Here is a 13,355-nt window from a genome sequence, read left to right as displayed (position 1 = left end):
AGCAAAGGTGAGGACTGGTCAGCCTGTTAGGAAATGGCAGGAGTGGAGAATGTCTAGGAAAGGAAACAAATCTATAATTGAATATCAATCTTTAATCAAATTAATCTGATACAGTATACTGTATATATGTATTTTTTTTTAGTTTAGCTTAGTTCAGCTCAATCGAATCATCATTTCTATTTCAGTGTAATTAATATACTTTCTATTTAGTATTTGCTACACATTATTACATTTTACATCAGAAGTGCTGATTTTTATTTAATTTTCACACATCATTGACAGAAGATAACAATCCAGAAAGATCCATCCATTTGTCGATTTTCTGAGCACCCCTTTTCGTCCAGCACACCAGAGCGAGAACCAGCTACAGATGGGATGCCCCTCTGTTATAAAGGCACAACATATGCATACAGACACTTAGAATTAGGCCTATTTGGAGCCACCTTTGGGATGTAGGACCCACATAAACCCAATACAGATATGTAGAGAACACAGACATTGAAGCTGAGCCTACAACCCAGTTTTAGGAGCCACAGGACAAAGGCACGAACCATTATGTCTCTGGGCTGCCCAATTCAGAAGACTACATTTTAATACTTTAAGGTTTTCTCACAGTTCATTAACAGTTTAATCCCTTGTCATTCCTTAAGTGTCCCAACTGTTTCAATGCATGGCACAATATTCATGAGTCACTGATATCTCAAGGGAATGTTGATTTTAGATTGTGAAATGACAACTTCCCTCCCTGTAGATAGACATAATTGTGTCCCACCCTGCAAGTTACCTAAAAGAGAAAGCAACCACTGGAGTTCGGTAAGGGCAAACTCATCCTGAGGGGTATCATGCAAACCTTCTCTCCTTCCTGGTGATCTCATAAAAACATTTTCTTGTCTCTCATCTAGCCTGCAAATACAATTACTTTTTCCTACTTGAAGCCGACACTACTGAAAATATTTACTTTTTATTGGTGTTTGTGGGTGGTATAGTCATTAGTGCTACTGTCCCACAGCACCAAGGACACATGTTCAGTTCACAAGCCAGTCACTGTTGCAGTCTGAACATTCACTCAGTGTGCTTTTGTGTGATACTCTGGTTTCGTCTCAAATTCCAAACATATATATGGTTTAGGTGGCTTTAAGTTAGCCTGCTGAGTGAATGTGAGTTTTTAAGTGAATATGGCCTGCAACAAAACTGGCGTCTCATCCAGGAATGGATCCCATGTTGGTCCTAAATGCTGCCAGATATATGATCTGGACATGACCTTGCATCGGAACCAGTTGGTTAATAAAACAGATGGATGTTTTCTGTGTTGGGGTTGATGCAGGAATAGGGAGATCATGATTTCAAATCGATAATGTGGTATATTGGCAAATGATGCTGTCTTACAGTTTCGAGAGACTGGGCTCAAATGTAGACTGCTTAATTTTTTATTCCTCCATGCACTCTGGTTTTTATCTCATTAAATAAACACATTCATGGTAGCAATATTTGCAACTCTAAGGGACCCAATGTCATGCACCAGGTGACCACGGCCGTGAAAGTCTTGCTTTTCCTGGAAATTCTATAGTCATAACCGAGATGGACTAGGGTGAATATGAACACAACAGCCTGTATTGAGCAAAAATGCAAAGTGCGTTTATCCAAAACAAAGCAAACAGGGTTCAAAGTGTGTTGTGTTCAATAAATATTAAAGAAATAATCCATACTGTGCTATGAAGATAAAACCAATAAATAAATAGATGCATTAAACAGTTAAAACCAGGAGTAAAATCAAAGTCAGGACTGCATCCTCCCTTTTGTTCTCTAGTGGTCTCTCTCTTTCATATCCCCTGATCACCCAAAAAAGGTCTGCTCAGAAGGGCGTGGATGCTGGCAAATGCAGACCACCATATGGTTCCCATCCTAACCACCTTTCATCAGTGTCCCGTGGGACTACGTAAGTCCAGTTCTCTCATCATGACAACTTCATCACACCTGAAGTACTGTTCTGTCAACTCTACCATTGAGCTTCACCAACTGCTTCATCTCCAGTCCTCTGCACTGGCTGACCACCTGATCCTACTCTCTCTCTCTTTTTTCCTTGGTTTCTCTTCCTCATCTTTTGTTTTAAATTTATATAGACCCTTTATATAACTCTGAAAATGTAGGTCCAATGCTCACTGACCCAGAGAACGGCTAATGAGGGATGGTGGTGCAAATCACTCACCTGCACGTGCATAATTAAATAATTAATCCATTCCTTCATTTGTGCAACGTGGCCATATGTCTTCCCTCCATATACCCACACTCATGGGTCCGAGCCACACTATTTAAAACAAAACCCTGAACTTGTGCTGGTACATGGCACAGACTCCTTACACACCGTACCCTACTCCATGTGAATAAGTGTGCCCTGGAATGGCCTTCAATGGCCATCAAGGATATTGCTCCTGCATGGACGTAATGCTGCCTGGATGAGGTCCAGGTCCTACAACCCTGAACTGAAATGAACAGGATCTGAAAATAAATGGCTGAAATACAGGTAGATGTTAAGAGACTGGGGTTTGGAGCTAAACACTTAGTGTCTTAAGGGTTTTCACTGAAAAGTAGTGAAGCTGGGAACTTACCAGTAAAAAAAAACAAAAAAAAAACAGTAAAAATAAAGAGAGACTGGATTTGTCTTTCTGCAAACTGAAATTGGGATTTGAGGGTGGTAGGGGAAATTGAGAAAAGCTAAGACAATGAAACTGAGTTAGGGAAACAAATGGGGCAATGAATCTTTCAGGACATTGGGTCACTCTAATTATGGTTAGGTTTAGAATAAATATTTTGGGGTTCCATTCCAACTGAATTACTTCTCATCTTTGTTTTTTTTCCTTATAATCCCATACAATAGGATTATAACTGCAGATCTTACTTCTATCTCCTTACTTTACTTCTGTTAATTCTCTTGATATTATTTTCTTTAATTATCCCAGGTCAATTATCCCTTACCAGGTTAATTATCCCTACCACCAATCCAAAATCACCTCAAACAAATAGTCTAGAACTGTTCATACCTATAGGTACACCTTGAGAATTCAGTGCTTGTATTTCCATTTGTTTTGGCAGAATGTCCTCATGTAATCACCTTTTCATCCTTCAGATAGCATGCAAACATTTTAATTTTCAAGGTGATCTCATGGAGTTTATTTTTATTCTTTGAAGATGCAAATCAGATATGGCCCAGGCATGGGGCTTGAAAATAAATGAGCTCCTTGGAAAGAGTATTTCATGCAATCACTTTGTGACTCCACTAGTCTGATTTAAATATGTTATACTGCACCTGTTTGGCCCTTTGATGCTTAACAATTCCTTCTCTCCTTACCACAAAATCCAGGAAATATTCAAAAAAACCCAAATGCCCAATTTAACTGATGAGAAAAGCTCCTTCCATAAATCATGCTCTTTTAAAATGGACTCTTCTCCTCCCTAATGCCTTATGTGACAGGATCTGTATGTGCCTTTTTGCGGTCTTTTATTCCAACCGACCTCCTAGTTGGAAGCAAATTCCTAAATTAGAGGAGCAATTGCTATGAGCTTTTGATTTCATAACCCTAACATTCAGTCTAAAATAGCCTGTGTTTCATATTCTGTATGTAGAACTGCAAACACATTTAACTTTTTAAAAAAACAGTGAAACAATTTGATGTTGTTTAAATAATTAGAGTTTCTTCAGAGACCAGAGCTTAGCTTAAACAGCATGGAACACATATTTAAGGGAGAGGGAGAGTCCTACATTGGGTATTACCATTCACACATATCTGTGCAAGTAATAGTGTCTGGGGGCTGATATTGTCTGACCACAATGTCTCTGATAATAAGAGCATAACTTGACATGCTAACATGGAAACGGGGACAGGCATACATCAGGTAAGCGGATTTATATTTTCTACTCAATAAAATGATCTTATATATTTTGATACTTTCTTATTTAGCATGTTGCTAGAGAGTGACAATATATCGCATATTGGATGGACATGGATTGGATTACATCTTGCCTGAAAAGGGGGCTTGAGCTGCCTCGAAAGCTTGCATATTGTAATCATTTTACTTGGCCAATAAAAGGTGTCATTTTGCTTGACTTCTCATTGCATTCATAATGGCTAATATGGTACAACACCCTACTACTACTGTACACGTGACAAAATATTACTACTGCTTTATATGGCTCAGATGTAGTGAATCAATGACATTTGGCATCTGTGGTCAACCAACAGGCTTCAAACTCCTTTATCACTCATGTGAACAATGCTAAATCACTTTCACACTGGAGAGGGCCGCTGTAATAGCAATCCCCAGAGATGGCACCTAATCTACTCTTAAAATTGTTGATGTGGTCAACCACAGAAGATGAACCCCACTATGCAATTGGTTACAATAAGAAAACATGCTAATGGCAGCTTACAACAGATACACTCTAATAATGACACTTCCGTTGCTCAACTAAAAGAAGTATCCACAAATGCAGTGGAGAAATGATAGTTCATGAAACATTACTACAAGATATAGAACATAAAATACATCCATCAATAGTCAAATCAGCTTATTTCAATTGAAGTTTGGTGGGGGCTGGAATCTATTCTGGCAGTATAATGAGTAAAGGAATAACCACCCCCCCGAGGGGATAACAGTCGCTGATATAAGTCACAATCCCACTCATGCATATACAGTCGCAATTTAAAAATTTTGACTCACTGCTGTGCTGTCTACAGACATCATTGTTCTGTTGGATACAACTGGAGAACCTTGACAAACATGTGAAAATTCCACACAGATCCAATCTGAAACCTGAACCCAAGACTATAAAACTATGAGACAGTATCATTAAACAATGACAGACCACACTGCCCAATTACTGAGCATCTGCAATCGCCCTAAACATTGCTTTTCTTTCCTTCTTTTCAATGCAGCACATGATATGATTTTTGAATCTACTGGAAAAATTAATCAGAAAAGGTAATTTATTAATTATTTAAGTTGCAGTTCTCTACTGGAGAACTTGGTTGGAATGAACTAAACAGGAATCTCAGCTCATCAAAACTGCATGTTGCTTTCAAGCTCAACCTTGGAGTTCTGCTGCTCTGTTACCTGCTTGTAGGCAGAGTAGTTACAGGGGATGACAAAATGGACTTTATGCCTGAAGAATGTTTTTTTCAAACCCTGATCTGAATCACTGTGTTTCATTGAATATGTAACTTAGATGGCCAGTGCTCCAGCTGCACAAATAAAAAAGCCAATCAAACCATAGGTTGACCATCTGGCCATCAAACTATGATTATAATAAGTGGGTGCCGGTAATGAAAGTAAACCTGAGGGTAAGCTTACCCCCAACCCTTGGTCATCGAACTGTAGTGATTCTGAGTGGGCACCATTTATGAAAGTAAAAGTGCGTATGCTCTATACACCAAGGGGTGTGCACTGCATAAACTTGATAGATAGATAGATAGATAGATAGATAGATAGATAGATAGATAGATAGATAGATAGATAGATAGATAGATAGATAGATAGATAGATAGATAGATAGATAGATAGATAGATAGATAGATAGATAGATAGATAGATAGACCGTCGACCCTGCCTAGGGCTCCAAATGGGCTTCAACTGACACTGCACAAATATGTTATGAAACATTTGGAACATACACCCATACTTGAAAAGTGCCTTGGAATAGTGTTGACTATAGAATTGTGCTATTAAGTAACACATAGTATAACATTCTTAAACCCACTTAATCCAATTCACACTTGAGGGAATGAAAACTGTCCTGAGAGTGCAGCATTAAACCCCAGATAGATCCATCCACCGTGGGATCCCACAGTCTTTTAAAGCTAATACAGAGTGACCAATTAACATAACATGCATAACTTTTTTTTTATTTTCTAAGTTTCATGAAAATATATTTGGTGTCCCAGGTAAATTGATAGTTTTTTGCTTTTATTTTGGGATGGTGGGGGAGACAGATCACATTAATCTAGCACACTAATGAAGTTAAGGTCCACAGCATGTGCAGTCTGTGCTTCTTGGTTTTCTTATTTGTTTTGGAACAAGAGTGGTTACCAGGTGATCCTAAAGTCAAGACACAGTTGTCCAAGTCAGCTTGTAACAGGTGAAAAATGAAAGCAATAAAAAAAAAAAAAATTCTAAACTCATACAAACAAAATGAGCAGAGCGGCCTAACCGGTTGGGAGAGGCTGAGCAGCTGCTTTGTGTACTTCCTTGATGTGACACCCAGTGTTACACATTGTGAAGGAATGGGCTTTATGGAGATCTCTCAGAATGAAAGACAGGCAGAGTGAAGGAATATGTAGCAATGTGGGGATTCTGGGACACGCATGCAAAATACAGTATTACTGATCCAAAAAGGCAGTAAAGTTAACAGCTGTCATTTTCTCCATGCCAAGTCCCATGCGAATTCTACCAGGTGGCCCACTTTAATCTAACTGCTTCATCTGTGCATTTCACATAGCAATTGAGGCACAGTAACCTGGGGAGGTGTAGCGCAGTAGAAAAATCTAGAGCTGGATATGCAGGATCATGAGACAAAACACAGCTAGGGTGGGACGCACACCCTAGAACATCACAAACAGAAGGCTTTTGAGAAGGAAGATCTGGTGAGGATCTGCACCAAAGGCTTTCTTAGTGGAAAACAAAGCCAGCTATTTAGATCTGAAATGCTTTGAACCTGAGTAAAGTTTAAGATAAATTTAGAATTCAGAAATAAATCATAAATTGAGATTCACTAGAAAATTACAAAGGAGCAGCAAGTTAAGTAACTCACTCAGGTTCAAATGGATACTGAAGCAGAAGAAGTTTATGGATATCTACGGGGTTTGTACTGTATGTGTAATTGTCAGAGTGACTTTAATTCCAAATGTGAAAGGGACATGTGTTAATTTAATTGGAGTGGATTAGAAGCTCTGCTCTGATGGAGTAATTTCTGAAGGTGGTGGTGGGACAATGAAGGCCTCTTGAATATTTTAAAGAAAAGACATGTGACTTTATGGTAACCAGACATCACCAAGGTCTTTAATGTTTAAAATAAACTGCCATAAAAAAAAGTCTCCATTAAAGATTTCAGAGAGCAAGCAGCTTTGTATTTATGGCAAAAATAAGTGTGATGGTTCCTTTGTCAATTATGCTTTGCCATATTTATGCAGTTGTGCCACTGCATGCTTGTCTGCACACATGGGTGTGCATGTATAAATATGAGATTATAATGTAAGCATATGTCTTATTATGTGCAAATATTAACAGCTTGTTCTATACTGCACATTCCACAGCAATAATCTTCACAGTACTTTTCCAAATAATCCATAAAAAATCACCACAACTCAATTAGTTCCATCTGCTTCTTGTTAATATCTGATAGTCATTTTTCATTTTGTTACAGTTGCATATCGATTGATTTTAATTTTATCATCATTGCTGTGTTTAATAATTCATGTCTGCTGCATCATTGCACCAGCTATTGTATTCTCACCATGTTTCTACATCAGTTCATTTGGCCACTAATATTTTTTAATATAATGTAAGGTACAAAAGGAATAAATTGAGATAAATCAAATTAACCTGAATTTGAAATAAATAATTATGCCTATAAGCATGTGTGATGAAGTATGTGTGTGTGGAGATGGCGACAAGGCCTCACCATCTTATCACCTTCTTGTATGCTGGGTTGACACTTTCAATCCCATTTCCCAGAATCCACCTCACTCCCACACACAAATCAAATCAGAAGCCAGTCCTGGATGGGCACATTCACTCACACTCAGTATATTTAGAGTTGATTTGCCTGCATATTGGGTGACATTAATAAAATGGAAAGGAACAAAATAATCAATTAAATACAGAAAAGGTGGATGAGCCCATGAATATTTTCCCTAGCCACTAAAGAGGAACAGCTCTCCAATAGCACGGATTCTGACACTGCAGCAGCCTCTTTACAGAAAATTTAATCCGGTGGCATGCTGGATCATTTACATTTACATTTACATCATTTAGCAGACGCTCTTATCCAGAGCGACTTACAACAGTGTTTGTTAGTTTTTTCGCATACCCCTTGGGGTCAGAGCGCAGGGTCAGCCATTGTACAGCGCCCCTGGAGCAATTACAGGTTAAGGGCCATGCTCAAGGGCCCAGCAGAGTAGGATCTCTTTTTGGCAGTGACGGGGATTCGAACCGGCAACCTTCAGGATACCAGCGCAGATCCTTAGCCTCAGAGCCACCACTCCGCCCAGCGATTAGCACTGCTCCCTCATGGATCAAGCACCCTAGACTCAAATCCTACACCCAGTTCCTGTTTGTGTGGAGTCTGCCTGTTCTCCAAAGCTCTGTATGTGTTTTTATTAGGGTACTGTGGCTTTCCTCCCCATCCCCAATTATGTTTATGCTAAGTTAACTGACAGCTCTGAACTGACCCCATACGAGTGTGAGTGTGTGGGCAATGTTATAGATTGGTGCTCCACCATATTGGTTCCTGCCCTGCTGCTGATGTTGCTGGGATATGATTCATCCTCAGTGATCCTGAAAGCAACTTTGAGAATGTTATGCTATTTTATGCTACATAACTAACCTGCAAGTCTATGCAATAAAGAAGGACACTGAAGTACCCAGAGAGACCTACACAGAAATGGTGAGAATGTGGAAAATCCACACATACTACAAAAGGGATAGAAACTGAAGCAGAGGCCCACAACATGTAAGACAGTTGTGGCCACCTTCCTGCTCGAGGATAAATCAGTTCATTTTTATTTTAAATAGTGACATTCACAGCAGTCACTATTACAATACATGTTTCCTTGCAAACAAAAGTACAACACAAGGCAAAAGCATACACATGACTGTGTGTCCAAATATATGTACATAGGTACATGAATTAAACGTTTGTCATACTGCTTGGCTTTTACAGCAATTTTCAGTCGTAGCCTACATTTACATAATCTTAAGAGAGTAGGAGGCAGTTGGTGGAGTGCTCCTGTGAAGCTGAACGCCTAATGTGACATAACCAATTACTGAGACCAACTGCTCCGTGACTCACTACAATAACATCAAACAGGTTTGATTTTGTCTTTTGTTGCAGGGACGGGTTCTGTGTGTAGGAGAGCTGACAACCAATGAATGCTTATCCTGAAGTAAAATGCGTAAAATGTGGCAATGAGAAATAAGGAACATGTGTCTGAAGCGTGTCTGTCTGATTTCTCATGTTTTACGCACTAAAACAGAATGGAACAAGGAAAAAGGGCCGAGACTGAGGCTGAACTCACCACAGTTATTAACCCATAGTACAGTGCTGGCTACATCAGAAGTGAGCACAACTGTGCTGGAAGGACAGCACTCTGTTGGTAAATATGACATGGGCAGCAATTTTCAGATGTGTAATTTGACACAGTGCGGTAATAATAATAATAATTAATAATTTTTTGCATTTATATAGCGCTTTTCTCACTACTCAAAGCGCTTAGCAATTGCAGGTTAAGGGCCTTGCTTAAGGGCCCAACAGAGCAGAGTCCCTTTTGGCATTTACGGGATTCGAACCGGCAACCTTCCGATTGCCAGTGCAGATCCCTAGCCTCAGAGCCACCACTCCGATATGATAAGCGACAGCAGTTGGCAAATCTGACATACCCCATGATAAAAAGTTGTGTAATATGATATTGGCTTTAGGCACTCTTTATTTTATTAAGCGCTCTGCACAAAAATCATTATTGTAAAGTGCTATACAAAGCAAAGTGTGTCTGTGGCTATTTCCATCTTTATTCAGAATCCTTTATATTTTTAGGAGCTCACTTACATTTCATTATTGTGTGAAATAAGAAATTCTACACAAATAGATCTGTGCCCTCTTTGTCTGACTTCTTTTTGTTCTTTTAATGTCTCCTCTTGTTATCTCTTTAGTCTCTTTTCACTCGATTGGTAATCTTGTTTTTTGGGGCAGACGGGGAATAGCCTCAGGTGCCATTTCGACTTTAATCCAATCTAGGAGTCATATCTTTCCACTTCACTTAAGGGGCTCTGTCTGATACTCACATCCCCCTCTGCAGGACCTTCAGCTTTAATCTGACCCGCTAAGGGGTGAGGCCACTTTCTGTTTGGCCAATGATAAGGTAATGAGATAGAATTCAGCAGTGGAAAGGCAAACAATATGAGAGAAAGGATCTGACTAAAAAGCTTATTTTTAATGATTCCGTAAGAAGGGTAATGTGTTCCTTTGTGGTCACCTCCTGCTGGCACAGAATGCTGCTGGTAAAAAGTGGCATGTGGGCTCAGAAGGTCTTCTTTATGAAACACACTATTTATATCTCTACAACCAGAACTAAATCAAAGAAACAGATGCCACCTATTTGCCATTACCCTTCAGCAAAACTAGTGGTCAGCCTTTCAAAACTCCATCCATCCATTTTGAACCCAGTTTTTCTATTATTCAATTAAAGAATATGAACATAATCAATATCTCTGTATTTCACTTTGACCCACATCAACTGGAAATTTTTGATGTAGCACCTTCAACAGTAGGCATCATTAAAAAATCTTTTTACAAAACACACAAATACAAATTTGGCTATATTCAATATAAAAATGAAAAAAGATGGTCAGAAAATAATAGAAAGGGAGATCAATGAGACAATTTGACAGTTTTGCCTGCCTTTTACAATAAGACACAACAACCATATTTATGCATGAGGACAGCACACACTTACAAAGTTACATTAACTCAGCACCATCTGCTAACAAGAAAACATGGCACTCCTGCCAGAAATCAGGAGCCCAGCATCTGTCTCCATTGTAGCTGTTGCTTTTTTTATGTTTGATTTTATAACATAGTGTGCATGTGGCCATCGCTTCATTTACCTCATGTCTGCCAAGCCTTGCAGAGTGACGGCCTTGTGGGCAGCTGGTGGTCCTCATGCGCTCATTGCAAAAGAGCGTTAGTAAATCAGTGTATGCCCACCTTGGCATTTTTTTTTCAAACTTTTATCAAAAACAAATCACAAGTGTATACTTCAACTGTTACCACGTTTTTTTTTTAGTCAGAACACAGGCATGTGAATTGGTTTACTCCAGGTCAAACAGTGAGCCAGTGGTGTGGATTGAACCGGCTGCCATGCAGTTTACAATCCAACACCTTAGCTGTCAGACACAAAGGGACTGAGAGTTTCAGACAAAGCAAAACTGCATCCACTGACTGACCACAAAGCCATGACGAGCCACTCCTCGGCGCTTAAACACAGACCAAGAAGGTGCTCAGCCCACTTAGGTGTAACACACACCCACCTTTTCTTTTCACATCCATTTGATATAGAGAGTTTATTCAAGACTCCCTGTAATCATGTTAAATCCCTCCCGACAACAAGGACATCAACACACCACTCTGCTCAAAGTGGAGATAATCCACTGAGAGGCAAAAGCAGATCCATCCAGCTGTCGTTGAAAACCCCATAGTCCATCACAATGAAACTGCAGGGAGCAATCAACAACAGTTCTCCAAGCAACAGGCATTAACTTTTAGTAATAAAATAAATCATGGCTACTTTTAACTAACTGACAAATATAAGATTATGCTTTGTGTAAGTCGGGCACCATTGTTCTAGTTAACCTACTTAACAGTGAAAATTCACAGGGATGTGCAACTAAATACTGTCTGATTTGAAATGGCTTCAAAACTCTAATTTAGTGCACCAAATGTAATATATAGATAGGTCACAAGGCTGAACCTGACCTCCCTGCCTGCAAGTGCTGCACACCTGACACAAAACAAAATACCTGGACAACCTGCTCAGTCAATCTCAAAATGTCAACATAGTCGTAACCCAGAAGACAGACAAGCAGCCCAGAAGCTGACTGATTTTTTAATGGGGCTGAATTCACCTGAACTAGAGTAAGGACATGATAAAACAGAGACTGGCAAATCCACAAATCTATATATGAACTGACTCACTTTTAAACCTCTTTTCTGATTGCATATGTGGGGAGATCTTGAATTTCCTGCATAGCAAACGATCAGGCTGTGATTTGATGTCACTTTAAGTAGTGCACCACTATGTCACCTTATAGACAAATACTAAATTCAATGTATTTTATATAGCTACCTTTGTGATGGCTCAGAATATAGAAACGTTCAATGAAAGGGCGTTAATTTATTAACACATTCACCACGCTAAGGTCGCTGTGGAAGGAAGCAAAACAAAACCTTTGGTGTGATGTAATCAAGATAGGTCGGTCCAATGACAGCCGATGAACAAAGAGGCACAAAGCATCAAGAGAACCCCATGCAAGCCATATGCACCCCTCCCACTACTGCAGGTGTTATTTAACACCATTTTTCTGTTTTCTTTTTGGTCCGAGAAATCTACTAGGTCACAACTTACAAGCTTCAGCGGCGAAGACCGAAAGAGATGAAGTGGCACCAACGCGGACGTTGTGATCAATGTGACTATGGGACAGGCGCTTTAATCCCTGGTATTAGGGCAAAAGCAATTCTGCAATACTACGCTATAGAAAAGCAGCCCTGAAAGCCCATTGTCACTAAAATGAGAACCGGGACCAAAGACTGACACAGATATAGTAGAGACATATGAAAAAAAGGGCTGGCCATGGCCATTAATGCAGTCAACACTATTCGCTGTGAAGCACATTACAGATCCGGCTCAGCCAAGGCCCTCCGTTCGCAGATACGTCACGCTTTAAATCAAGATCGATCTCAAGCGACAGATTCGGCGCCCGTAGCTTGACAGGTGGACAGACACACAGGCACATGCAACACCCCAATCCTCAGCCCGCGCCCCCCTCACCTGGCAGACTCGCTCCCGCCGTGACCAGTAGGGCTCCCAGAAGAGCTACGGGCAGCACGACGCCTCTCCTGCCGGCTGTCCACCTCATCTCGGCTCTTCAAGACTCGGCGACGAGATGTGCCGGGCAGGGGCTCTTCATCGCCACTTGAATTTTACAGAAGGCGAACAGTAATCCCGGGAAGGGCGTTCTTCTGTGTGTATCCGGATCGCAGTAGCAAGCGACGTAGACCGAGCTGAGCTGTGAGAGCTGCTGTCATTCGGGCTTCGTTGAAGGGCGGGGGACGCATAAGCGGTGACGTCAGCACGCAGGGTGGTGCTGACGTCACGGCAGGTGCCGCATACCTGGCTGAACAGGTGCTTACCTGCGCGGTTGTTTTCTGTACGGTACGAGAGACTTACAATGAACGTTGCTTTAAACAATTAAAGATCAATAATCTGTAATGTGTAGTTAAGTGCTCGTTTTGAAAGGCGTTAATAATCTGTATAACCTGCACTGATTAACATTGTATAATATGTAGTGCCCCCATGATTACTGTGAAAGGC

General features: G+C 40.3%; 1 protein-coding gene across 1 annotated transcript in view; it reads right to left on the bottom strand.

Moving 5' to 3' along the window:
• npdc1a (neural proliferation, differentiation and control, 1a) overlaps window positions 1-13,081 on the bottom strand; it is a 54,968-nt gene extending 41,887 nt beyond the window's left edge. The window contains exon 1 of the mRNA XM_028810231.2: window positions 12,813-13,081. Within this exon, the coding sequence (XP_028666064.1) occupies window positions 12,813-12,900 (88 nt within the window). The 5' untranslated portion in view covers window positions 12,901-13,081. The remainder of the gene's footprint in view (window positions 1-12,812) is intronic.
• Between the last annotated feature and the right edge of the window lie 274 nt (window positions 13,082-13,355).

Source organism: Erpetoichthys calabaricus, chromosome 9, assembly GCF_900747795.2.
Source record: "Erpetoichthys calabaricus chromosome 9, fErpCal1.3, whole genome shotgun sequence".
In the NCBI taxonomy this organism is placed as follows: Eukaryota; Metazoa; Chordata; class Cladistia; order Polypteriformes; family Polypteridae; genus Erpetoichthys; species Erpetoichthys calabaricus.
This window is presented reverse-complemented; position numbering and strand designations above follow the sequence as displayed.